Genomic DNA, 24,385 nt, shown 5'->3' with positions numbered 1-24,385 from the left:
AGAATCACCAAAGGAGAAAATCACAATTTGTAAGTCACCATCATGGAGATCAGTATTTGCTTTAGTTGAGCTCTTGACCCTTGACTTTTTAAAAAAAAATTTTGTTTGGCTGCTGTAACTGAGTCATAACAACCAGACGAACAAAAAGAAAACAAGATCTGCTGGTGTTTTCTTTATGTTTTGACAATCAGTATTTGACCTGAATCGCTGAACTCATTTAGAGCCAAATGTCCTTATTAATTACAGTAGCCTTCTGATCCAGCATTTTTAATACAATTTAAAAAATGTCTCAAGTCATAAAAGATCTCTAGATCTCATTAAGAATATTCCTAATAATCCTAAAGCATCATTGAAAACAATAGACTAGTTTTAAATCCTGACATAACTCCAGGCCATGATATTACTCAGACTGATTAGAGTTTTTCATTAACAAAACTGATGCTTTTAAAGTTAGTATTTTACCTTCAGGCCTTATCACTGATTATATCTTTCAACCCCCATTAGTACATTATTTAAGTGAGTTTAAACCGATTTCATTATCTGCTTTGGTGGACTTAGTCTGCCATATGAAGCCCACTGCCCAGTGCTACCTATTTGCCACCTGTTTGCCACCTGATGTCACCTGTTGGAGTTTGGGTTCCTTGCTGCTGTTGCCTTTGGCTTGCTTAGTTGGGGACACTTGACATTTGACTTGACATTTGATATTCAACAGTGCTTTGATCTGACTGCATTGACACTATTCTTTAAGAGCTGCTGTGCAGCCAAAATTATGTACCAGTTATCACTGTAAAGCTGCTTTGACACAATCTGCATTGTAAAAAGCGCTATATAAATAAAGGTGACTTGACTTGACTAAAATGTATGATACTAACAGCCTACTAACATGACATCAAGTACATTTATAATGAAAAATTTTCTGTCATGACAGATATTTTCTTGTTCTTCCTCTGAGCTGCAGCGCTCTTCACAGATTGGCTTATTGCTCACAACATAATGCTTCACTTCTGGTGAAGGGATGCTCACAAAGATTAAAATGATTTTTAAAATAAGTTCTTAAGTTTAGGCTTTTGTTAAACATTTCAAAAAATCTGAAAAATATTCAATAGAAAGTCAATGTTTCCTTCAGTCCCTGAGAGAAACATTTCAGCTTCTTTCCCAACAGTGACCTGTAGGTGTCGCCAACTGCTCAATGACTTTCTCAATGAAGCTGAATGATTGTTGCAGAAACTCATTATATTCTCAGTCACTGACATGATTCTTGATTTGAATTAAAAACTAAACTCCAGTGGTAATATTAGTTTGGCGTGATGCTGTGTTTGACAGATGCATAATCAGAGTGAATCTCCTCCTTACTGACGCTACAGTGCACACCAGACTCTTCATGCTTCTGGAAACTGACAGCAGCGTAGAGGAGCCCATCAGAGGGGTTTGTGGGTAACTGTGCTGTCGAATAGAGAGGAGGTGATGCAGGATCTGAGCCTTGAATCTCTTCTTGAGCCTGTAAGAAACAAAATCCCTAAAATGAAGTCTTAGTTCAAAGGCAGTAGTGGTCTTGCTATAATTCACCCATTTCACTTGAAATGGGCCTCGTTACAGAAGGAGCCTCTGCTTGCACTTGAAAAAGAGCCCCGCGCCATTACGCCCACAAACGTGGTTGCTTGTTATTAATAGATTTTCACCAACAATATTTTCTTGCTAAATATCAAACATTGGCAAAATCAGTCTGGTTTGTAACATGAGAGATTTAATGTGTTTTCAGTTGATCTAAGACTGTGGCTGAAGTCAGTTGTAGTTCTTGTATTTCTGTTTCCTTCAGTGATTCTGCTCTTTATCATTCTGTGTCTTCAACTCCTGACTCAAATTAATAAATTACTGTCACTGTAACAGTTTTTATTGTAAAACACTGGTCAGAAATCATTGCTGAAGTCTTAAGTCTTTAAGTAAAGACCACGCCTTCAATTCTGTCATGCTCATTTTGTGATCTAGCTAGTCTTCAGTCAGCTGATGAATTGGTGAGGTTGTGTGATGTTGCTCTATGGAGGTGTGTGAAGGGTGGGCTTTAGGGTCGCGCTATGGGCCTACAGACCCGACAGTGGAAACAGAACTTGATTTTGGCCTCAGTGCTTCAGGTCTAAGGCTTCTGGCCCTGCCTGGCACGCTTTTAACCATGGCTCGCACAGGCCCGACAGTGGAAAAGTGGCTAATGACACTTTTCAGTTTAATTTTATTTTTTCCCCATCATTTCATTTCTCTATATTTACATCTTGTGCTGGTGATAAATCATTCCTGCGGTCCAAGATGTCAGTTCAACACGACATTATAACTCTGAATTGCACAGACCGCCTCTGTTCAAAGGTACAGCATATCACTTTCTCATATTCAAGAACAGATCAGCTCTAAAACTCACCATATCACGATCTCCTGTCTCTCTTCTGTCTGATGATGAAATGACTCCTGTGTGAACAAGAGCAACATCTGAGACTGAGAAAAGGCGAATTGATTTTAACTGCATGTGTATTTCTGAACAGCAGAGGACGACAAACTCAGATTTACTAAACATGCAGTAGCTTGTGTGTCTAAGTGTGTGTGTGTGTGTGTGAGTGAGTGTGTGTGTGTGTGTGTGTGTGTGTGTGTGAGTGTCTCACCGTGTTTACAGTTGTATTTTATTATGAACAACACGAGCACTAAACACACAGCCAGCAGGATCAAACCCACAGAAACAGCAACTATCATAGAAGAGCCTGAAATCACACAAAGAGATTGTCACAGAGAAACAAGGTGATCACAAGACATTCATCTACAAGCATTCATACACATGCTGTACATCTGACACTCATCTTTATATCTGTATCATATGATCACTGTTATGACAGAGACACCGGAGACATAGATAAAAGCAATGTTGAGGTTTATTGAAGTGATCAGCAGAGAAACAGGTGAGTGAACTGGTGAATACGATGATCTTGAAGATGAATGAGAGGTAATACTGTCCCTTTCTTTGTGATGCAGATGACGCTGGAAGGAGACGCTGGAGCTGGCAGACGAACACACTCTCACACAGGCAGGTAAGCACACGAGGAGATCAGGAGACGATGGAGACGAAGGAGATAATGGAGACAGGTAAGTATCACTTTGGAGTCCTTGAAGGTAAGCATACAACAGGTTGTATCACAAACGAGACCGGACAATGAGTGTGTGTGAGTGTGTGGTTTATATCCTGGTGCTGATGACTGCGGTGATGATGTGCAGGTGGCGGTGATTAGTAGACTGGTGATTGAGTGCATGGGTAAGGGAGTGAGGTGGAACCTGACGTGTCTGTGACAGTACCCCCCCTCCCACGGCCCGCTCCAGAGGGCCGCGGACCCCGACGTCGTGGTGGTCGTCCTCGAGGTCGTGGGGCAGGTCTGTCTGGGTGGTTGGTGTGGAAGGTCTGTAACAGAGCAGGATCAAGGATATCATTCTTGGGAACCCATGAGCGTTCTTCGGGACCGTAGCCCTCCCAGTCCACCAGGTACTCTAAAAGACCACCACGGCGCCGGGAGTCCAGGATCTCACGTACTACGTAGGCTGTTCCATCATCCAGAATGAGTGGAAGGGGGGGCTCGACAGCTGCCATGTCAGGTTCTGTGGGAGGAAGAACAGAAGGGTGGTGAGGCTTTAATAGTGAAACATGGAATGTTAGGTGAATTCTCTTGTATTGTGCTGGGAGTTGTAACCGGTAAGTGACAGGGTTGATCTGTTGAAGGATGGTGAATGGGCCAATGAAGCGGGGACTCAGCTTCTTGCAGGGCAGGCGCATCCTGATGTCTCTGGTGGACAGCCAGACCTTCTGCCCCGGTTGGTAGTTTGGAGCGTGGGAGCGCCGAAGGTCGGCTGTCATCTTGCGCCTGCGCAGGGCTCTCTGCAGCTGGTGGTGAGCTGAGTCCCATACCCTCTCGCTCTCCCGGAACCAGTAGTCGACAGCAGGAACGTTGGAGGGTTCCCCGTCCCAGGGGAACAGTGGGGGCTGGAAGCCGAGCACGCATTGGAAAGGTGTTAATCCAGTAGTAGCTTGACGGAGGGAATTCTGGGCGTACTCGGCCCAGCCCAGGTACTGGTTCCAGGAGTCCTGGTGGGCGTGACAGAAGGTACGCAGGAAGCGGCCAATCTCCTGGATCTTCCGTTCCGTCTGCCCGTTCGACTGAGGATGGTATCCAGGCGATAGACTGACGGTCACACCCAGGAGGGAGAAGAAAGCCTTCCAGACTCGCGAGACGAATTGTGGTCCTCTGTCAGAGCCTATGTCTTCGGGGATTCCGTAGTGACGGAAGACATGGTTGAACATTAACTCTGCTGTGGCCATAGCTGTTGGTAGACCCTCCAGGGGAATAAGACGGCAGGCTTTAGAGAAGCGATCTACGACGACCAGAATGCAGGTGTTACCATCAGACTCGGAGAGATCAGGAGGAGGTTGGTGAGTGGGCTGACGATAGTACTGTAGTTCTTGATGAATCGACGGTAGAAATTGGAGAAACCAAGGAATCGTTGGAGTTCTTTTATGGTGTTTGGAGCTGGCCAGTTCTGGATGGCAGATACCTTCCCCTCGTCCATCCGGATGCCACTGTGATCAATCACATATCCCAGGAAGTGGACAGAGGGCTGGTGGAAAGAGCACTTCTCTGCTTTCAGGAACAGATGGTATTGCCGTAAGCGTTGGAGGACCTCCGCAACGTGGTGGCGATGTTCGGCCAAGCTCCGGGAGTAAATAAGGATGTCATCGATATATACCAACACGAACTTGTGGAGAAACTCCCGGAGCACCTCATGGATGAAATCCTGGAATACGGAGGGGGCGTTGACCAGGCCATACGGCATCACGAGGTATTTGTAGTGACCGGTGGGCGTGACGAAGGCGGTCTTCCACTCGTCCCCCTCGCGTATCCGGATGAGGTTGTACGCGCTGCAGAGGTCCAGCTTGGTGAACACAGTGGCACCGCGGAGATGTTCCAGGGCCGCTGGGACGAGGGGAAGTGGATACCGGAATTTAACTGTGATCTTGTTTAATGACCGGTAATCGATGCAGGGCCACAAGCCTCCGTCCTTCTTGGCCACGAAGAAGAAGCTTGAAGCAGCAGGGGAAGTAGACGGGCGGATGTATCCTTGGTTAAGGGCCTCTTTGATGTATTCCTCCATGGCCTTCTCCTCCGGCACAGATAGGGGGTAGATGCGTCCCCTAGGCACTGGCTCACCCGGTAACAGATCAATAGCGCAGTCCCATGGCCGGTGTGGAGGAAGCTTGGAGGCGTGTTGCGGGCAGAAGACGTCGCTGAAGGGGGCGTAGTCGGGAGGAATGTCGACGGAGCGTTTTTCCACAGGACTCTCGATGGAGGTAGCATTGATGGAGAGATTCTTGGAGGGAGGAGATCTTGGAACAGGAAGGTCTGGAAAACAGCTGGAGAAACAGTGGTCGCCCCACTTCAGGACTTCGCCCGTGCGCCAGGAGATGGTGGGATTATGGAGCTCCAACCACGGGCGCCCTAGAACCACGTCAGCGGTGGACTCCTCCAGAACCAGCAGATGGATGAGTTCATGATGGAAGATACCCACTTGTAGTTGAAGGGGTCCAGCGGCACGGCGAACCGTCTTATGGCTCAGGGGTTTGCCCGTGATGGAGTTGATCTGGTAATGAGTCGGAGACGGCGAGGTCTTGAGACCGAGGTGTCGACAGAGGGCGCCGGAGATGAAGTTTCCTGCTGACCCTGAATCGAGGAGTGCCACCACTGGAACGGAAACATCAGCAGCAGTAAGGTTTACGATTGTAGTGAGTGGTTTCATGTTTTGGATAGAGGGAATGATAGCACTCACCACGGGTCGAGGAGGACGGGTTGGGCATGTAGAGATGACATGCCCAGGCAATCCACAATACAAGCACAGATTCAGGGTCAGCCTTCTTTGTCTCTCTGTGGGTGACAAACGGGAGTTATCCAATTGCATGGGTTCGGTGGCTGGTTCTGGAGAGCTGACGGGTTCGGACCGACGGAGGAGGGTGCTGGCTAGTGGCTGGCCCTGGTGCTCAAGGAGACACGACTGCATACGAGAACCCACTCGGATGGCGAGCTGGATGAAACGTTCGATTCCTATGGAGTCCTCGTATGCAGCGAGATGCAGCCGCACGTTGAGTTCCAGACCTTGTCGGAAGGTGGTGATGAGGGCTTGTTCGTTCCATCCGCTGGTTGCGGCGAGCGTTCGGAACTGCAAGGCATAATTGTTAACAGTTTTGTTTCCTTGTTTTAAATTATACAATTTCTCACCAGTGGTTGAATCAGTCAGGGGTTTTCCGAAAACTTCTCTGAAGTGAGAAACGAAAGCAGCATAGGATTTAATAACTGGTCCTTTCTGAGTCCAGAGAGAATCCGCCCATTGGAGGGCCTTACCTTGCAGTTGGGAAATTACGAACGCTATTTTCGCCGTGTCGGTAGGATAGAGGTGCGGCTGCATCTCCAGGACCAACTCACACTGAAGAAGGAATCTGCTGCAATCCTCCGCCGATCCTGAGAAGGGCGCCGGTTTGGCCATGGGACTGGCGGTGAACACAGGAGAAGCAGCGGTGATGGTGGATGCGGAAGCAGCCGCGGCGGTGGGTACAGGTGAAGGTGACGGTGGTTGAGGAGTGAGTGCTCAGCGCAATGCGTCCACGAGCTCTTGGAACGGGTCGTGATGGCTCATGCTGATCGATAGCTGTTATGGTTCGGTCTTCTGTTATGACAGAGACACCGGAGACATAGATAAAAGCAATGTTGAGGTTTATTGAAGTGATCAGCAGAGAAACAGGTGAGTGAACTGGTGAATACGATGATCTTGAAGATGAATGAGAGGTAATACTGTCCTTTTCTTTGTGATGCAGATGACGCTGGAAGGAGATGCTGGAGCTGGCAGACGAACACACTCTCACACAGGCAGGTAAGCACACAAGGAGATCAGGAGACGATGGAGATGAAGGAGATAATGGAGACAGGTAAGTATCACTTTGGAGTCCTTGAAGGTAAGCATACAACAGGTTGTATCACAAACGAGACTGGACAATGAGTGTGTGTGAGTGTGTGGTTTATATCCTGGTGCTGATGACTGCGGTGATGATGTGCAGGTGGCGGTGATTAGTAGACTGGTGATTGAGTGCGTGGGTAAGGGAGTGAGGTGGAACCTGACGTGTCTGTGACAATCACTTTCAACTCAAACTGAGAAACAGAATTGTTGAATCTTATCAGACTTTTCTCTTTCAGTGTCAGATTATCAGAATCCAACGCTGAATTACAAAATAACCTTATAAAATTCATACACTTCATGGTTGAGTACATACTGCATAAATGCATATGGTGTATGGTTCACCATTTGGGACACAACTATATTCAGACCCATTTGAAAATGTGCAAACACTGAAGAGCTTTTCCATGCACAACGATTTAAGTTTAGATTAATTATGTGTATTTCCATTGTATGGAAAAGACTTAAGATAATGCTAAGACGGTGCATATTACTATGAATGGGAGCAAGTAAAATGCACAATATGGCAGAATAAGTCCCGCCTTCTAAATAAAAGAGCCATTCGCTAATTCATAAAGTCAATGTCACTGCTGCCATTTGATACACTGGTTGCCATAGAAACAGCCTCACGCTAATGACTGCACATTGGCTCTTCTAGCCTGAAAAAAATAATCTTTTTAATGCCATTTGAGCATAAGTAACAACATTTGTGATACAGATCATGCTGATTTAGTTATTGATTTAAAATGTTTTTTAAATGTAGTTTCAGAAAGCAGTTTTTGAGATTTAAGTATTCCCCATTCAAGTAAATACACTCTAAAAAATGCTGGGTTAAAAACAACCCAAGTTGGGTTGAAAATGGACAAACCCAGCGATTGGGTTGTTTTAACCCAGCGGTTGGGTTATATGTTTGCTCAACCTGCTGGGTAGTTTTATTTAAACCAACTATTGTTTAAAAATTGCTATATGGCTATCTTAAAATTAACCCAAAATATTTGGGAAATTAAAAACCAGATGCAATTAGAGGCAACAATAATAGACAAAAGGTGAATGTTTATTAATAAGTTTTAATATTTTATTAATATAAATTTAATAGTTTAATAGTTTATTAATATAAATGTATTAATAAGCAATTTAATAAATGTTTATTGTTTAATAATTATTCATTGAACATTAATAAATGTTCATTTCCAACATACTTTGGGTTAATTTTAATTAAGCAATACAGTAATTTTTAAACAATAGTTGAGTTAAATAAAACTACCCAGCAGGTTGGGCAAACATTTAACCCAACCTCTGGGTTAAAACAACCAGAGTGTAGGAGTTGGTCTTGAATGCCTGAAATAGCTGCCCGGAAGCATTGCAAATATGGCCGCAGAGTGAACAGACTTTTCTTGGAAAGGACTTTTTTTCTGCACATTCCTAAACTAAAATCTAAAACAGAATCAGAATCAGGTGAGTGTCCAGTCTTACCACAACGGAAACATGGGCCTTTATTTTCGGTTTGTTTTTCAGTCTCCATCTTGTACACTTTACTGTTTCAGCTAGTTTTAGTTAAAACAGAGGTGTTTGATGTTTCCTGTTGTCTGTGGTTTTCAGCTGAAAATAACTCTGATGTGGCAGACTTTACCACAGCATGTTGCTTTAAGGAGACAGTACATCTAAAAATTATCAGACTGAAAGAAAAATATCTGTAGAAAACCAGAAATGGTGCTGTAATTTTTTGAATCATTGAACTAGGTTTACATTAAATAAATAAATAAAAATAAAGAGACAAATGAAACAGTTTTTCAGGTGGGTCTAACAGTAGTATTCGGGTAAGAAATACAAAAGAAGTGGAAATGATCAAATGTAAAACAACACTGGATAGTTTTTTATTGTAATAAATAATGCAGAAAGTGATTTTCTCTGGCTTTTGTTTTTTAATTAACATTGACAGATCACAGCAGGTTTATTAAGCTGCTGTCACTTTAAGTGTTTATGCACAGATCCTAAATTATATACTGTTACACAACATGGGTTCATTCTTTTTCAACCATACACAAAACTGACTGTTTTTACCCAAATACTCATCAAGACAGGCATTTTGACTATTTTGTATGTATTTGACCATTTAATCACAATAAGCCACAAAAAAAAGCTAAATTTTGTACTTGCGAGCTGTTTGAGAGGCGGCTTTATGTGCATGACACTTATATAGATCAGTGTTGCATGCTTTTGGTGTGAGCGTGAAACTTTTGAAATGACTGGAATTATGCACAATACAAGCACTATTTAACCAGAGTGAATGAGTTGAAATGAACTGAAAATGCTCACTTTGCTCTGCTTGCTTCACGACATGCAGAGTGAATGAGAGGTATGCATGAACAGAGTATGCATGAACACACGCCGTGTGTGTAATTTTGCCGTCAGAGAGAAGAGAGAGCAACAACACGCAGATGGTATCGGTATATCGATACTGCAGAAAAGGAGCACTGGAACCATTTCAGTTATTTCAGTATTAATACATATCGAAATATCTATATTTTTTGTCAACACTAGTTCAAACCTGTGTGACTTTATTTCTTCACAACATAAAAATATTTTGAAGAATATTTGAAAACCAAACAACATTGACTTTCATTGCATGGATGAAACAAAATATCTTCTTTTGTGGTCATTTGAAGAAGCTATTTTAATTTCTTGGTGAACGATCCTTTTAATGAAAGAGTATTTTACCTCCGATCACACGTAGATGAACTTCAGTGAAAATGAACGACCCAGAACTCTCCTCTGCGCACCAATATTTCCCAGAATCCTCTTCTGTCAGGTTAATATGTTCACAGTAGAGACTCCAGCTGAGGTTTCGTCAGTCACAGAGAATCGGCCATTTCTTCTCTTATTCGATGAAACACGAACTCCATCTCGGACACAGATGTTCGGCTGATCTCCTCTGCAGAAAAACCTCGTGTGATTCCTGATGAACTTACAGCTGATGGACACTGATCCTCCGACAGACGCTTCACGAGTGACCGCTGAAGAGAGAAAATATGAGTATGAGAACAGAATGATCAGAAACATTGAGATTTTCTCCAGAAACCCCCTCACCATCTTTCATGACGATCATGAGTTCAGTGGGAAGATTAAACTCATCTCTCACTGCACACCAGTATATCCCAGCATCCTCTGCTCTCAGCTCACTCAAGGTCACAGTGAAGAGATTGAGTTCACGATCATCCTTTGCTGAAATCTTTTTATTAACATGGGATTCATCTGATCGAATGATATTTTGAGCATCTTCAGTGAAACACTTTCCTTTGCAAAGATGCTTTACTTCTCTTGAATGTTTTTCATTATAAGGGCATTTGATCTCTGATGAATCTCCTTCACGTCCGACCACTGGAGGCACTAATAGTCAAAGAGAATGAAAGTGTTTATATCCTGCAATGAATGCACATGTTATGTGGTTTATGGTGACTGTACGTACTGGTCACTGTGAGTTGATGTTGATTGGTGAGAGAGACAGAAGTCAGATGTGTGTCTCTGGTTTCTGCTCCACACCAGTAAACTCCAGCATCTCTCTCGCTCACATTACTGATGATCGCTGTAAAAACTCCTGCTGAACTGACAGAAAACTCAAAGCGTTTCTGCTCTGATGAACTGATGTTCTCACATATCTTCTGCTCGTTCTCTCTGCAGATGTGTTTGAAGGTCTCGCCGTGTTTCTCAGGGAAATCACAGGTGAGATTCACACTTTCACCAATAACAGCAGATGCTTTACTTGATGCACGAAAATGACCAACTATACACAAAAACAATGAAAAATATATAATATCAAAAGTATCTAGCAATACAACTGCTAGAAAGTATCTGATGAAGCTCCTGACAGAATCTCTTTACCTTGATTTACTGTGAGTTTGACCTCAGAGAACAGATCATCATCAGCGATATTCACTCCACACCTGTACGTTCCTCCATCATTTTCATTTAAATCACTGATAAAAACCTTCAGAAGTCCTTCACTGGAATCATCATACATGTGAACTTTATCATGACGGACCCATTGATTCTGTTCATCAACAGGGATCTTCGAATCTTTCTGGATGAATTTCTTGTTTCTTCTGAACTCTTGTGGAAATTTACACGTGATGAAGACTGATTTACTGGAGTAGGCCTGAACCTGGACAGAAGTGATTCGACCTGCTAAATGAGATTTATGTGTTGATTTATTCAGTTATGAAAAGTCAGAAGGGATTAACTTCTCTTATTTAGAGCTGTAAGGATTTTTTTTCATTAAAATAAACTAAACTCACTGTAAACATTCAGCTGAATCTCTTTAATGAAGGTTATGTGAGTAATTGATGGATCTGATCCGTATCTCTCCACTCCACATAAATAAACTCCTCCGTCGTCTGCAGAAATGTCTCTGATTTTCACAGTAAACTGATCTTCATGACTGTCAGACAGAATGATCTTCTCCTCAGATGATTGTGATGATTGTGAGCTGTTCAGCACATGGACAGGACCCTCTTTCATTCTGTAGAAGACTTTGGTGCGTGATTTAAACTCATGATCAAATTCACAGTGGAAAGAGATCGTTTCTCCAACATACTCGTCCAGGATAACAGACGTCCCACAACCAGACTCTGAAAATGATACAACAAAACCGTGTGACATGCACTGAAATATAAAACATTATCCTCTGGTTTCACAGACAAGGCTTAAAGGGATAGTTCACCCAAAAAAATACTCATCCTCAAGCCAGCCTAGGTTAATATGTCTATCTTCTTTCAGACGAACACAATCAGAGATTTATTTCATAATATTCTGGCTTCTGGCTGAATGTGGGGCCAGATTTTGAAGCACCAACAAAGTGCATCCATCCATCATAAAGTAATCCATAAGACTCCAGGGTGTTAATAAAGGCCTTCTGAAGTAAAGTTATGGGGTTTTGTATGAAAAATATCCATATTTAAAAATATATAAAGTAAAATAACTAGCTTCCAACTTGTATTACAAGAGTAAACCATGATGCGATGCACTCATACTGTGAGCTCACCATGTGACACTCTGTGATATCACTGTGACAGTGTTCAGAAACAGGAAGTAGAATGCCCCCTGGTGACTGATATTTGAACCACTTCCTTTCAACCTGCTCAACATTTTGACAATGAGCTCACATATTACTCTCACTGTGATCATCGCATTATCTCACGTGTTGACTGGAAAAGTACCTCATACCTGCTTACACTTTCCTCATAGTAACACAGCTTGTTTTATTAAGCTAAGAGTTATAAATACTATTAAAGTGTAAGACTTAAACTGCACAAGTCATTGAAAGCGTGCAGCTCTGATAAACCATTATCGTGACCGCTGCACATCACACACAAGTTACTGACTGACAGCTTCCAGCTTCCTCCGCTGTTCATTCAATCAAGTATACTGAGTCCTATTAAACAAAATGACTGTGATGCATGTGGAAACTCTGTTCATGCATACCTTATCACTTCATTAGTTTGATCGGATAGCTATGCAATCGTGTAAATACAGAAAGAGAGGGTATTTTATCGCATTCCACATTAACCTGTACAAAATGCATCTGGTTGTTGAAACAACAAAGATAAATATTAATGCTCCTTAAATGTTAAAAACTAAGCGTTATAACAGAGATTGTGCCCCTGTCCTTGTGGTACTCTGTGTACACCACTGTATCTGTGTATATACCTTGTTTTCCTTTTGAATGACAAATATAGATTATTGACACCTGCTGATATAGACAGTTAGTTCCTTACACACAGGCGCAGAACACACATGTTAGTCGGCTGTAGTCTGTGCTGTGTTCACACAGCTGACGCGAGACTGAAACACCGTTGGTTTTTCTCGCTGCTAGTTCTTTGAATTCAGCGTAGTGTATCCTGGGCTTAAGCCCTGTCTGTGAAACCAGGCCTAGTGTTATTAAAGGTGCACTAGGGAAGTTTGGCCTCTCTATCACCATCTCTGTTTGAAACACAAATCTGCAAGTTCTTTTCTGAGTATTTTATTTATTTATTTTTTTCATGAGTTTTGGTTGTTTATAGGTATTTAAGGTTGCCTGTGATCTGCTGTCAAGACATATTGACAGAAAATATACAGCTTATAAGGAAAATATCCTAAAAATATCATCTGAACAAGTAATTTACATATAGTCTGTTTTCTTTTTACAGAAGGGACATGAACACGCAAAGATGAATGACATAAAACTGATATTTTCCTAATGCATAATCTGACCTGACAGCTCAAATTATGAATTATTATAATAAATTTACCGTTGTGAATCAGTGCAAGGCATGGAAACTGTTTTGACCATCGATTTATGTGCTTAGTAATTCATTTTTGTTCATTTTTACTCAAAAATCTTCTGTAGTGCACCTTTTATAGTACTATAATAAAATAATTGCTGTAGTAAGTTATAAAGTATCACACGTACCTCTGTTCACCTCTAAATCAACATCATGAGATTTCTGATTGTTTCCACACGCATATTTCCCATCATCCTCTCTGCTGAGGTTCCTGATAAACACTGTGAAGAATCTGCTGTTTCCATCATCATACAGAGCGAATCTTTCGTTATAATCCCAATGACGCTGAAGCTCAGAACTGATGCCTGATGTACAGCCCCTCCGTCTGCAGAAATAATTTCCTTTACGCTGTTCCTCAGTCTTTCTCTGGTTTGAGATCATGCACTTGAACATCAAACTCCCTCCAGCGCATCCAATCACCATGAAACAAAGTACCTGACCTGCCAAACACAAGTTCATTTGCTCTGGGTTATTATATATCATCAATCTAGATCATATAATATATTATTTGAGCCAGACTGACCAGTAAAGAACTGACCTGAGATCAGGCAGAGAGTGATGAAGATGATGATGGCAGCCCTCATTCCAGATTGACTTCAGTCTCACAGATATCCAGAGAAAAAACAGATCCGATCACAATCCAGCGACAGCAAGAACTGATCAAGTGTGTTCCTTGAATATGATGTAAGAATGTGACTATCATCAGAAGTACACACATCCTCTTTTGGTCTTTCTCACGTCTCTATTTCCTTATTCTCTATAATGGTGCCACCCATCTGCACAGCTAACAGGGCGGTGAGTGTGGTGAAATGTTTAAAGAAGACATGCATCACCATAGTACCAAGTATTCATCACCATAACCACACTTGTATGAATATTGAACACTCCTCAAAGACTACAAAACTACATCCCACATCAAAAGTGAATTGCAGGGTGATCTATTCACAGAGTGTAAAGAGTGTTCGTATTCTTCTATTTTTCACTATCTTTATTGTATGGTCCACAAGAGAAATATTAAGCCAATAAATTAAGACATCTACCATTATCAGCACTGAGGTAGATTCAGATCTCAAAGCGTCTGAGAGAATTAGTGCGCTGTTAATGCAGCGTCTGATGCCAAAAGCAGTTTTCACTTTAACTGTAGAGACTCCTTCATCGGCTCTCATGCAAAGTTTGAAAATTGCATGCAGTATCCATAGGCTTGCCTTTTGGGTGAAATACTTCTCTGTAACGTGACATTTTCTTCATCGCCACCATCACCAAATGATAGAAAAAGATTCTCGTTTCCAGCGATCTCACAGGCTGACGCACAACACTACAGATGACACATCAGTATATTAATATAAACACACATACACAAAGACAGCTTCATCCTGCCTTCATCATGAAAATCACAAAAGCTGATGAGTTATTCAGGAGTTTTTTATTGAGCTATTTTATATATTCTTATTATATGATTTAGAACTTATTTACATTATGTGAAGTTTTTTTTTAAAGTTGTCTACATTTTGGAACTTTTTTAGAAAATAAAAAAGTTGTATCTACAAAGTCCAAAGAAATGCAAAAACTTCACTCAAATCTCAAAACCGCTCAGAATGCAGATACATTCTTATAATTCCAAAGGTGGTGATTTGCAAAATTATGGCATTTGTTTATCATGACACTCGCTGTGAGAAACGCAGCAAGCGGAGTGATACACATGGTGAAACGGCTCCCGCGGTGATACCAGTAGAATATTGCATGGCTGGAAAGACCTCTCAGCCAATCAGATTCAAGAACCATAAATAAAAAATAAAAAAGCCATATCATCATGTACAAGTTTGCAGTGTCAAGCAGAATAAAGAGTTTTTGTAAAGCTAAAATAACTAGAAGCTCATGAGACTGGAAGCCTGTTCAAGTTAGAAATGGCGAGCCGCTCTTACATTGTTATAAACTGGATATAACCATAGAAATGTATACATTGATGCCACATTCGACCACTACAGACACATCGATGTTCACGCCATCTTGGAATAGTCAACATGTCGTCATTCAGTATGAATCAATGATGCAAAAACACCTGAGATTTAATTTCCCAAATTGTAGTGCCTGGATCACATGTGCCGATCATGTCATCTCGAGTCAGAAAACTAGTGATGAGCGCTTTCAAAACACTGCTTCATGAAGCTCTGCCAATCATTTGTTTTGAACCAGTAATTCAGTTTGGGCTTGGGGTTATGTAATGTGATGTAGGAGCTATTTTACACCAGGGTTACTCCCCTCTGGGGTTTATGTGAACCCTTTATAGAGTACTGTTTATGGTGACATGCTGCTGCTCATTGGCATTTAGTTTTTCATCTCAACTATATTGTGCAAGTCCTAAATTATTAGTGTGAATCATTTACAATAATGTGCTTTTAGAAAACAGGCTGAATTTTCAGTCCATGCTGACCTTAAGAATATAGAAAGTATTTTTTTTTACAGGCTTCTACCGGTTCTCATAATCTAGTTTTTCTCTGAGTTTTTCATGCTGTGCTGTTTGTAATCTTGAGCATCATCATCACTCATCGTTTCAGATCAGTTTTTGTTTGCTTTGCATTTGTTGGTTTATGGCCGCAGACTTCTGTGTCACTCATTTTAGTGATGTGTCATCTGCTTCTATATGTTTTCTCTGCATGTCTTTCACACATTTCACCACACGTCCCACCCTGTTAGTGGTGCAGATGGGCGGAATAAGGAAGAAAATTTATAGAGAATAAGGAAGCAGAGATGTGAGAAAAAGATCGACGGAGGATGTGCATACATTTATGTGTGATCTGATACGACTCTCTCTCTGGATATCTGTGAGACTGAAGTCAGTCTGGAATGAGGGCTGCCATCATCATCTTCATCTTCATCACTCTCTGCCTGATCTCAGGTCAGTTCTTTACTGGTCAGTCTGGGTCAAATAATATATTATATCATAATCTAGATTGATGATATATAATAACCCAGAATGAACTTGTGTTTGGCAGGTCAGGTACTTTGTTTCAGAGTGTTTGGATGCGCTGGAGGGAGTTTGATGTTCAAGTGCATGATTTCAAACCAGAAAAAGACTGAGGAACAGCGTAAAGGAAATTTTTTCTGCAGACGGAGGAGCTGTATATCAGGCATCAGTTCTGAGCTTCAGCGTCGTTGGGTTTATAACGGGAGATTCGCTCTGTATGATGATGGAAACAGCAGATTCTTCACAGTGTTTATCAGGAACCTCAGCAGAGAGGATGATGGGAAATATGCATGTGGAAACAATCAGAAATGGAGTCGTGATGTTGACTTAAAGGTGAACAGAGGTACATGTGATACTTTATAACTTACTACAGCAATTATTTTATATATTATTAAAGGTACATAAAATTGAACAAAAATGAATTACTGAGTAAGTAAATCAAAGTTCAAAACAGTTTTCATGCCCTACCCTGATTCACAACCATAAGCTTATAATAAAAATTAATAATTTGAGCTGTCGGGTTGAATTATGCTGGAAAAATTACACTTTCTTTGTAAGTTGAATACAGAAGGCGGTCTGGCAGAAGCTAGATATTTTACTTCATAACTTGGATATGGATATATTTTTACATAAACGTTGTAGAATTATAGACTTGCTGTAATTAGATTCTGGATGACATCAGTGAATCAGGGCATTATATGATGATTATATCTTTATCATCAATAAGTAGACATGCATTTTACCCTTTTCTTTTCACTATATATACTACCATGCATGTCACCTTTTTAAAGGGTTTTTTAAAGTTTTTTATTTCAATGACAGATCAGGGATTACGCAAGGTTAACTTACTGTCACATTTACCTTCAACTCTCAGTTGATTATCCCAAACCTTGCTAACTCGAGGTATGCAGGGTTCAAAGCTGGAGTAAACGCTGAACACACAAAGACATTCTCAACAGAGTGCAGGAGTTACCATGGAAACAGACGCTAAGAAGAAGTGCGCCATACTTCTTTCTCCTTCTTTTGTTTAGTGTCGATTTACATTACATTTACAGTGTTTTTATAAATGTGAACATGAAATATATTGTTTGTTTGAAACAATTTATAAATAACAACAGTACTGAAACCTAAAAAAAATCGGAGGCCGAAGTTCCCTAGTGCACCTTCAATAATACTAATGATGTTTTATATTTCAGTGCATGTCACAAGGTTTTGTTGAAATCATTTTCAGAGTCTGGTTGTGGGACGTCTCTTATCCTGGACGAGTTTGTTAAAGAAACAATCTCATTCCACTGTGAATATGATGATAAGTTTAAATCACACACCAAAGTCTTCTACAGACTGAAAGAGGGTCCTGTCCATGTGCTGAACAGCTCACAATCATCACAATCATCTGAGGAGAAGATCATTCTGTCTGACAGTCATCAAGATCATTTTACTGTGACCATTAGAGACATTTCTGCAGACGACGGAGGAGTTTATTTATGTGGAGTGGAGAGATACGGATCAGATCCATCAATTACAAACATATCCTTCATTAAAGAGATTCAGCTGAATATATAGTGAGTTTAGTTTATTTTTAATGAAAAATTCCTTACAGCTCTAAATAAGAAATGTAAATCCATCATGACTTTTAATAATTTAATAAATCAAGAAATAATTCTCATTTAGCAGGTGGAATCACGTCTGTCCAGGTTCAGGCCTACTCCAGTAAATCAGTCTTCATCACGTGTAAATTTCCACAAGAGTTCAGAAGAAACAAGAAGTTCATCCAGAAAGATTCATCACAGAAGATTATTGTTGATGAACAGAATCAATGGGTCCATCATGGTAAAGTTCACATGTATGATGATTCCAGTGAAGGACTTCTGAAGGTTTTTATCAGTGATTTAACCCCAGATGATGGAGGGACGTACAGGTGTGGAGTGAATATCACTGATGATGATCTGTTCACTGACGTCACACTGACAGTAAATCAAGGTAAAGAGATTCTGTCGGGAGATTTTTTTTAAATACACACTTTATAACAGTATAATTTTTTATTATAACTATTTTTCATTGTTTTTGTGTATAGTTGATCATTTTCGTGCATCAAGTAAAGCATCTGCTGTTATTGGTGAAAGTGTGAATCTCACCTGCGATTTCCCTGAGGAACACGGCGAGACCTTCAAACACATCTGCAGAGAGAACGAGCAGAAGATATGTGAGAGCATCAGTTCATCAGAGCAGAAACGCTTTGAGTTTTCTGTCAGTACAGCAGGAGTTTTTACAGCGATCATCAGTAATGTGAGCGAGAGAGATGCTGGAGTTTACTGGTGTGGAGCAGAAACCAGAGACACACATCTGACTTCTGTCTCTCTCACCAATCAACATCACCTCACTGTGACCAGTACGTACAGTCACCATAAACCACATAACATGTGCATTCATTGCAGGATATAAACACTTTCATTCTCTTTGACTATTAGTGCCTCCAGTGGTCGGACGTGAAGGAGATTCATCAGAGATCAAATGCCCTTATAATGAAAAACATTCAAGAGAAGTAAAGCAACTTTGCAAAGGAAAGTGTTTCACTGAAGGTGCTCAAAATATCATTCGATCAGATGAAGCTAATAAAAAGATTTCAGCAAAGGATGATCGTGAACTCAATCTCTTCACTGTGACCTTGAGTGAGCTGAGAGCAGAGGATGCTGGGATATACTGGTGTGCAGTGAGAGATGAGTTTAATCTTCACACTGAACTCATGATCGTCATGAAAGATGGTGAGGGGGTTTCTGGAGAAAATCTCAATGTTTCTGATCATTCTGTTCTCATACTCATATTTTCTCTCTTCAGCGGTCACTCGTGAAGCGTCTGTCGGAGGATCAGTGTCCATCAGCTGTAAGTTCATCAGGAATCACACGAGGTTTTTCTGCAGAGGAGATCAGCCGAACATCTGTGTGCGAGACGGAGTTCGTGTTTCATCGAATAAGAGAAGAAATGGCCGATTCTCTGTGACTGATGAAACCTCAGCTGGAGTCTTTACTGTGAACATCAACAACCTGACAGAAGAGGATTCTGGGAAATACTGGTGCGCAGAGGAGAGTTCTGGGTCGTTCATTTTCACTGAAGTTCATCTACATGTGATTGGAGGTAAAATATTAATTAATCTGATGATAACAATTGTTTTTTGCTTAAAAAATATAATTGCAATAATTTGTCTTGATTGTTGTAATTTGAGAAATTTCTTTTTACATTTATTCACAATTATTGCACTTTCAAGTAAGTGAAAATCATCAGATTTATTATATCATATACATTAACACGCTCTGTAAACTGGTAAAACCATAATGAGTTTCTCTCAAAACCAAAAACAGTGAAATTCCTAATAGTGATTTCAAATGATGTTAATGTTTTTCTCTCTATAGTCACACAGAGGCTGTTTAAGTGCATTTATTCAGCAACTACAGTCAGAAACAAATAAGTTGAGATCAATGTTTGGATTTATTACAGTTCATAACCGAAGGTTTGATGGCAGATTCAGTCACAGTAAAACTCGTGAAGGAACAGACGGACTGAACAACACCTTCATTTGAGCAGAATATCTCAATGGAGATCGATAAACTCACATTTATCAAGGTTTTCAGATCATCAGCGGTGTTTTCCCAGTGTAGAGAGCATGTGCACATGGTTGCCAGATTGCAAAGATAAAGTGAAACTCAGACATTACATGTATCCTTTTTAAGAGAACATGTTTGGGGGATTTAAACTCTTGACGTCTGGCAACCGCACGCATGAGAGGTTGTGAAGGCTTGTTACCAATGCAATACAACTGAAATGTCTTATAAAGTTTAACCAATGGGCCAAAATCACAACAATTACTATAAGAGAAGCAGAAAGTATAATCCTGATAAAATAAGTATAAAATATATAATCGTGCAGCCCAACTTTCTACAGAAGTTTTCTTTCAGTGTGATCATTTTTGGATGTACTGTCTCTTTAAAGCAGCACGCTGTGGTCAGATGTACAGCGTGTGTATTGATGCTTGAATGTGTCACAGTCTCTCTTTGATTTCAGGCTCTTCTATGATAGTTGCTGTTTCTGTGGGTTTGATCCTGCTGGCTGTGTGTTTAGTGCTCGTGTTGCTCAAAATAAAATACAACCGTAAACACGGTGAGACACTCAAGCATTTTAATAAATCTGAGTTTGTCTCCCTCTGCTGTTCAGAAATACACACACAGATTAACCTCACACTTTCACTGCTCTTGTTCACACAGGCATCGGTTCATCGACTCCAGCACAATTACCCACAATCCCCTCTGATGGGCTCCTGTGCACTGCTGTCAGTTTCCAGAAGCATGAAGAGTCTCTCAGTGATGCTGCTCTTGCCTTCAGCAACGAGGAGATTGACTCGGATTACACCACGGTCATTTACCACATCATGACAAATTCATTTTAGTTCAGCCTAAAGAAACTCTGGGCTTATTATCATCACACTGATGTTATTACATGCTATTCTGCTTCAGCTCTCTATCCATCGCTAAATTACATGTATGTGTTTGTATGTTAGAATAATGTAAGTGTTTAGTTAATAAAGTCTTGTTCGTGTCACACCTATAGTTGTTTCTAGTTCATGCTCACATACTGGAGTCCCTGATCATGCGCCACCAGCACCTTGCACTATATAGTTTGATTGTCAGTACCACAAATGTGTACTTCATCATCTTTGTTCTTCATCTTTGTCAGCGGCTTTATGAGGCTTTTTTCCTTGCCTTTACTCTCCCTCTCTCTTTTCGTTTTTCACCATTCGATGCAGTCTCTCTGGTTCAGATACAACGTTCAAATGCAATTTACAGCAACTATCTGGGTTATTTGTATTGACAGATATATGAGATCCTCTCAAAATGTGTGGTTTTAGAATGATAATATTGCCCCTCCTGCCTATTATGACCAAATAATTGATTTACACACATTTGATGGCCCTGTTCATTTCAAGCCAATACGTTTATTACAATCATTATATACCACCAGAAAATACACATTATATTCATATAAATAGATTTGGCTATGTGGAAATTGATTTTTTTCTTAACTGGCACAAAATACAGTGTATCACAGATCACATCAGGTCTAATGTATCTGCTTGTATTACACTCTTTGGCCACCAGGTGGTATTGTGAGCAAATTAAGCCTTGAGAAATTAACCCTTTTGTGAACCACTTGGATAAAAACGTCAATGTTTCATGAGGTTTCATGAGGCTTAAAGAAGCAACTCAACAAAAGTCAAGGGTCAAGAGCTCAACTAACACTGATCTCAATGACGGTGACCTCGAACTAAACATTTTCAATAAGACATCAACATCTAAACCTCTGTTAATTCTCAGTAAGAGTTTCTGTAGACGTGTGACAGAAATAAAGTCAGTCTGGTTAGTAATAAGTGAAGCTGGTAATGCTGTTTGTGGAGATGTTTAATCAGATCTTCAGAGATTTAATGTCTTTTATCTTCAGTTGATTTCATCTAAGACTGTGGCTGAAGAAAGTTTACTGTAAAATCTAACAGTCAAATTTACTAAACAAAAAACAAAAACAAAAAAAAAATGGGTTAATTTCTGAACTTCTGACAGCATACAGTATCCATCATCAATCTGCTCATCCTGAACACACTCATTTCCAAACCATGCTCATTAGAATTAGTTCAGAGATTGTATAAGGTATTTGATTAATGCCATTTCCAAGTATACACTGCCCTCTAGTGGTCAGGAGCATTCCAGTCCAAATGCTCTAAGAAAATACTTCATACTTAAGTAATGTGCGATTTTTCACTGGTAATAATTTCCTTGTGCAATAAATCAAATTCTGTTTGTAGGCATACTTTACTAGATTTGCACAAAAACACAAATAAGATGGACACATCCATATCTGTTTATTAATTTTTATTGATTACCGTCGCATGGGTATCAGATCAAGATGCAGACAAGTGAAACGTTCTTAAATGATAATGTGCAGATTGATACATATAAATATGTTTTTTTCTTCTTGAGTATCTTTTGCATGTAAGTTTACTTAGATATACATCTATTTTTATTAGATCTGGATGAGTTCCCTGTTAGGGCTGCGCAAAGGTCAGCTCCATATCTCCACTAACTTCCAAAACATCAATCTCCCCCAGATTAGTGAAGCGATGTTTGTAAGTGTGAGTTTCTTCACCATTGAAAAACACCTTGTAATGATCACAACTGCATAAAATTGTCACCTGAAATGAACAAGCACAATGAGAAAGATATGAAAACAATTTCATGAACTTTAAAAACAGATTTCCCCAACCTCTACTGTATAGTCATTGTCCAGCATATTTACAGTCTTATCCAAACTGTCCATTTAAACAGAAAGTGAATAAACACAATTATAAAGCTGTATGTTTACCAGAAACATTTGCCCTCTTTTAAACGGCATGGGTCCAGATCTCTCCTCCACATCATCCCATTTCCCATGTCCAAAAGTGTTGCGAACAACCACATTCTGATCAAAACGAGGCTTGTAGTGAAATGCAATTCCAAATTTGTGATGCAGATTAAACTCAATACTGTTGGAGAAATAAAAGCAAAGTGAATTATACTTTTTGAAAAAATCTCACGGTTTCAAGGATCAGGTAGATTATGACTAATAACAGGATTAGTGAATATTTAGAACCATTTTAAAACAGCAGATTTATTATCTTGAAGAGAATCGACAATGTCAAACCTATTCGCTTGGGAATCGATGATTCCTTGGGCGATGATGGCTTTGCCAGGCTGAAGTCCACCATGGATGATGCTTTTATATGGCAACATCTGATTGTGGGTCAAAGTAAATCAAGATAATTTATATAATACAGAACTTTGTACAGCATGTTAACATGTTAATTAGGTCAAATACACTTTGAATAATCCATTAAAAAGATCATTGTATTTAATATATTTAAAAAAAAAAGATGTCCAAATCATGAATATATCAATCGTCAATTCAATGTAATCGGTAACTTACTGGCTTGAAAAACTGCGGTTGCTGATGCAGAGCCATTTCGACAGATTTTGTTTTCCTGCAGATCCCAAAATGTGTGTTGTGTTCAAGGCTGAGCACCACTCACAGAAGTGCAGCTGCGGATGACTGAAGGACCACTTACAGGTTTCAGTTTATCTATCCAGGGGTGGATCTAAAGATTTATAGGGTGGCGACATCAAAGGAAACACCTATGCATATTTTTTGTGGTTAAACTTGATTAGCAAGTAATAGTTCTACCATCCCACACAATTTCATATCTGTGTATCCAACACAAATGTAATTATGCATTTTTATTTTGAACATTGATTCTTGAACCGAGACATATATTTTAGGCAATACAGCAGAAAGAAAAATATAGTATAATCCTGTATAATACAAAATAATACTATCCACTCTGGAAAATAATTCCCCAGTTTTTTTTTTTTTTTTTTTTTTTTACATGAAGCCTGTATTTCTAAACCACACAGATAATTCACATATAATCTTTATAATGGCTGCATGAAATCTGAAAATTTAATGATTTATGTTTTGGCAAGAAAACATTCTAAAGCCGGGGTTTTCAAACTGCAAATTGCAAAATTTACATTGCGGTGAATGACAAAAATACCAGTCCAATTAATGTGCAAACGATTCTAAACCCCCTCAGACCCTAATTATGTTCCACTGAGCAAAAAAAAAAAAAAAAACATTATCCACTTGATATTTGCTCTTCTTTAATGTATAAATGAGTCTAAAAAAAAGATTTGTAGAAACTCATTTTTTTATTAGATTTTTCTCATATCCACTACAATGGACATTAGGGCTTAAGCAGCAAAACATTTTTGTCATATTTTAACCATACAGTTCTTATGAGCTAGAGTTGTGTTGTGAGTTGTGAAATGTGTCCTAGCGTCTGTAAAAAACTGTAAGTTATGGGTCATACTGACAATATGATTGGTAAATCAGGGACCAATCAGTGATCAGGCAGTACTTACCCTAGTGAAAAAAAGTATACTTTATTGTGTTTTAAATATATTCCCTTTTTCTATAGTACACTGCAAATATACTAACAAAAATGTACTAT

General features: G+C 39.9%; 4 protein-coding genes across 4 annotated transcripts; 2 read left to right on the top strand and 2 right to left on the bottom strand.

The window, feature by feature from the left end:
• Positions 1–2,645: 2,645 nt before the first annotated feature.
• Positions 2,646–14,069, bottom strand: LOC125271106 (polymeric immunoglobulin receptor-like). Its single transcript, XM_048195078.1, has 8 exons — positions 13,876–14,069; positions 13,466–13,777; positions 11,313–11,645; positions 10,900–11,202; positions 10,487–10,801; positions 10,108–10,407; positions 9,739–10,034; positions 2,646–2,741 (listed from the first exon to the last, which is right to left on the bottom strand). The coding sequence occupies exons 1-7, from the start codon at positions 13,919–13,921 to the stop codon at positions 9,826–9,828; spliced, it is 1,818 nt and encodes a 605-aa protein (XP_048051035.1). The 5' UTR covers positions 13,922–14,069; the 3' UTR covers positions 2,646–2,741; positions 9,739–9,825.
• Positions 14,070–16,106: 2,037 nt separating this feature from the next.
• LOC125271179 (CMRF35-like molecule 6) lies at positions 16,107–16,710 on the top strand. The gene is made up of 2 exons (XM_048195182.1): positions 16,107–16,233; positions 16,331–16,710. The coding sequence occupies exons 1-2, from the start codon at positions 16,182–16,184 to the stop codon at positions 16,663–16,665; spliced, it is 387 nt and encodes a 128-aa protein (XP_048051139.1). The 5' UTR covers positions 16,107–16,181; the 3' UTR covers positions 16,666–16,710.
• Positions 16,711–17,389: 679 nt separating this feature from the next.
• LOC125271524 (polymeric immunoglobulin receptor-like) lies at positions 17,390–21,259 on the top strand. The gene is made up of 6 exons (XM_048195561.1): positions 17,390–18,282; positions 18,377–18,691; positions 18,771–19,064; positions 19,138–19,434; positions 20,359–20,454; positions 20,559–21,259. Exons 1-6 carry the CDS (start codon positions 18,144–18,146, stop codon positions 20,738–20,740), a joined length of 1,323 nt encoding a protein of 440 aa, XP_048051518.1. The 5' UTR covers positions 17,390–18,143; the 3' UTR covers positions 20,741–21,259.
• A 969-nt stretch (positions 21,260–22,228) lies between these two features.
• On the bottom strand, positions 22,229–23,340 carry LOC125271523 (galectin-5-like). The gene is made up of 4 exons (XM_048195560.1): positions 23,305–23,340; positions 23,023–23,111; positions 22,705–22,864; positions 22,229–22,534 (listed from the first exon to the last, which is right to left on the bottom strand). Exons 1-4 carry the CDS (start codon positions 23,338–23,340, stop codon positions 22,388–22,390), a joined length of 432 nt encoding a protein of 143 aa, XP_048051517.1. The 3' UTR covers positions 22,229–22,387.
• Positions 23,341–24,385: the final 1,045 nt, after the last annotated feature.

Source organism: Megalobrama amblycephala, linkage group LG7 (assembly GCF_018812025.1).
Source record: "Megalobrama amblycephala isolate DHTTF-2021 linkage group LG7, ASM1881202v1, whole genome shotgun sequence".
In the NCBI taxonomy this organism is placed as follows: Eukaryota; Metazoa; Chordata; class Actinopteri; order Cypriniformes; family Xenocyprididae; genus Megalobrama; species Megalobrama amblycephala.
The sequence above is the reverse complement of the archived record's forward strand: the minus strand, read 5'-3'. Positions and strand labels throughout refer to the sequence as shown.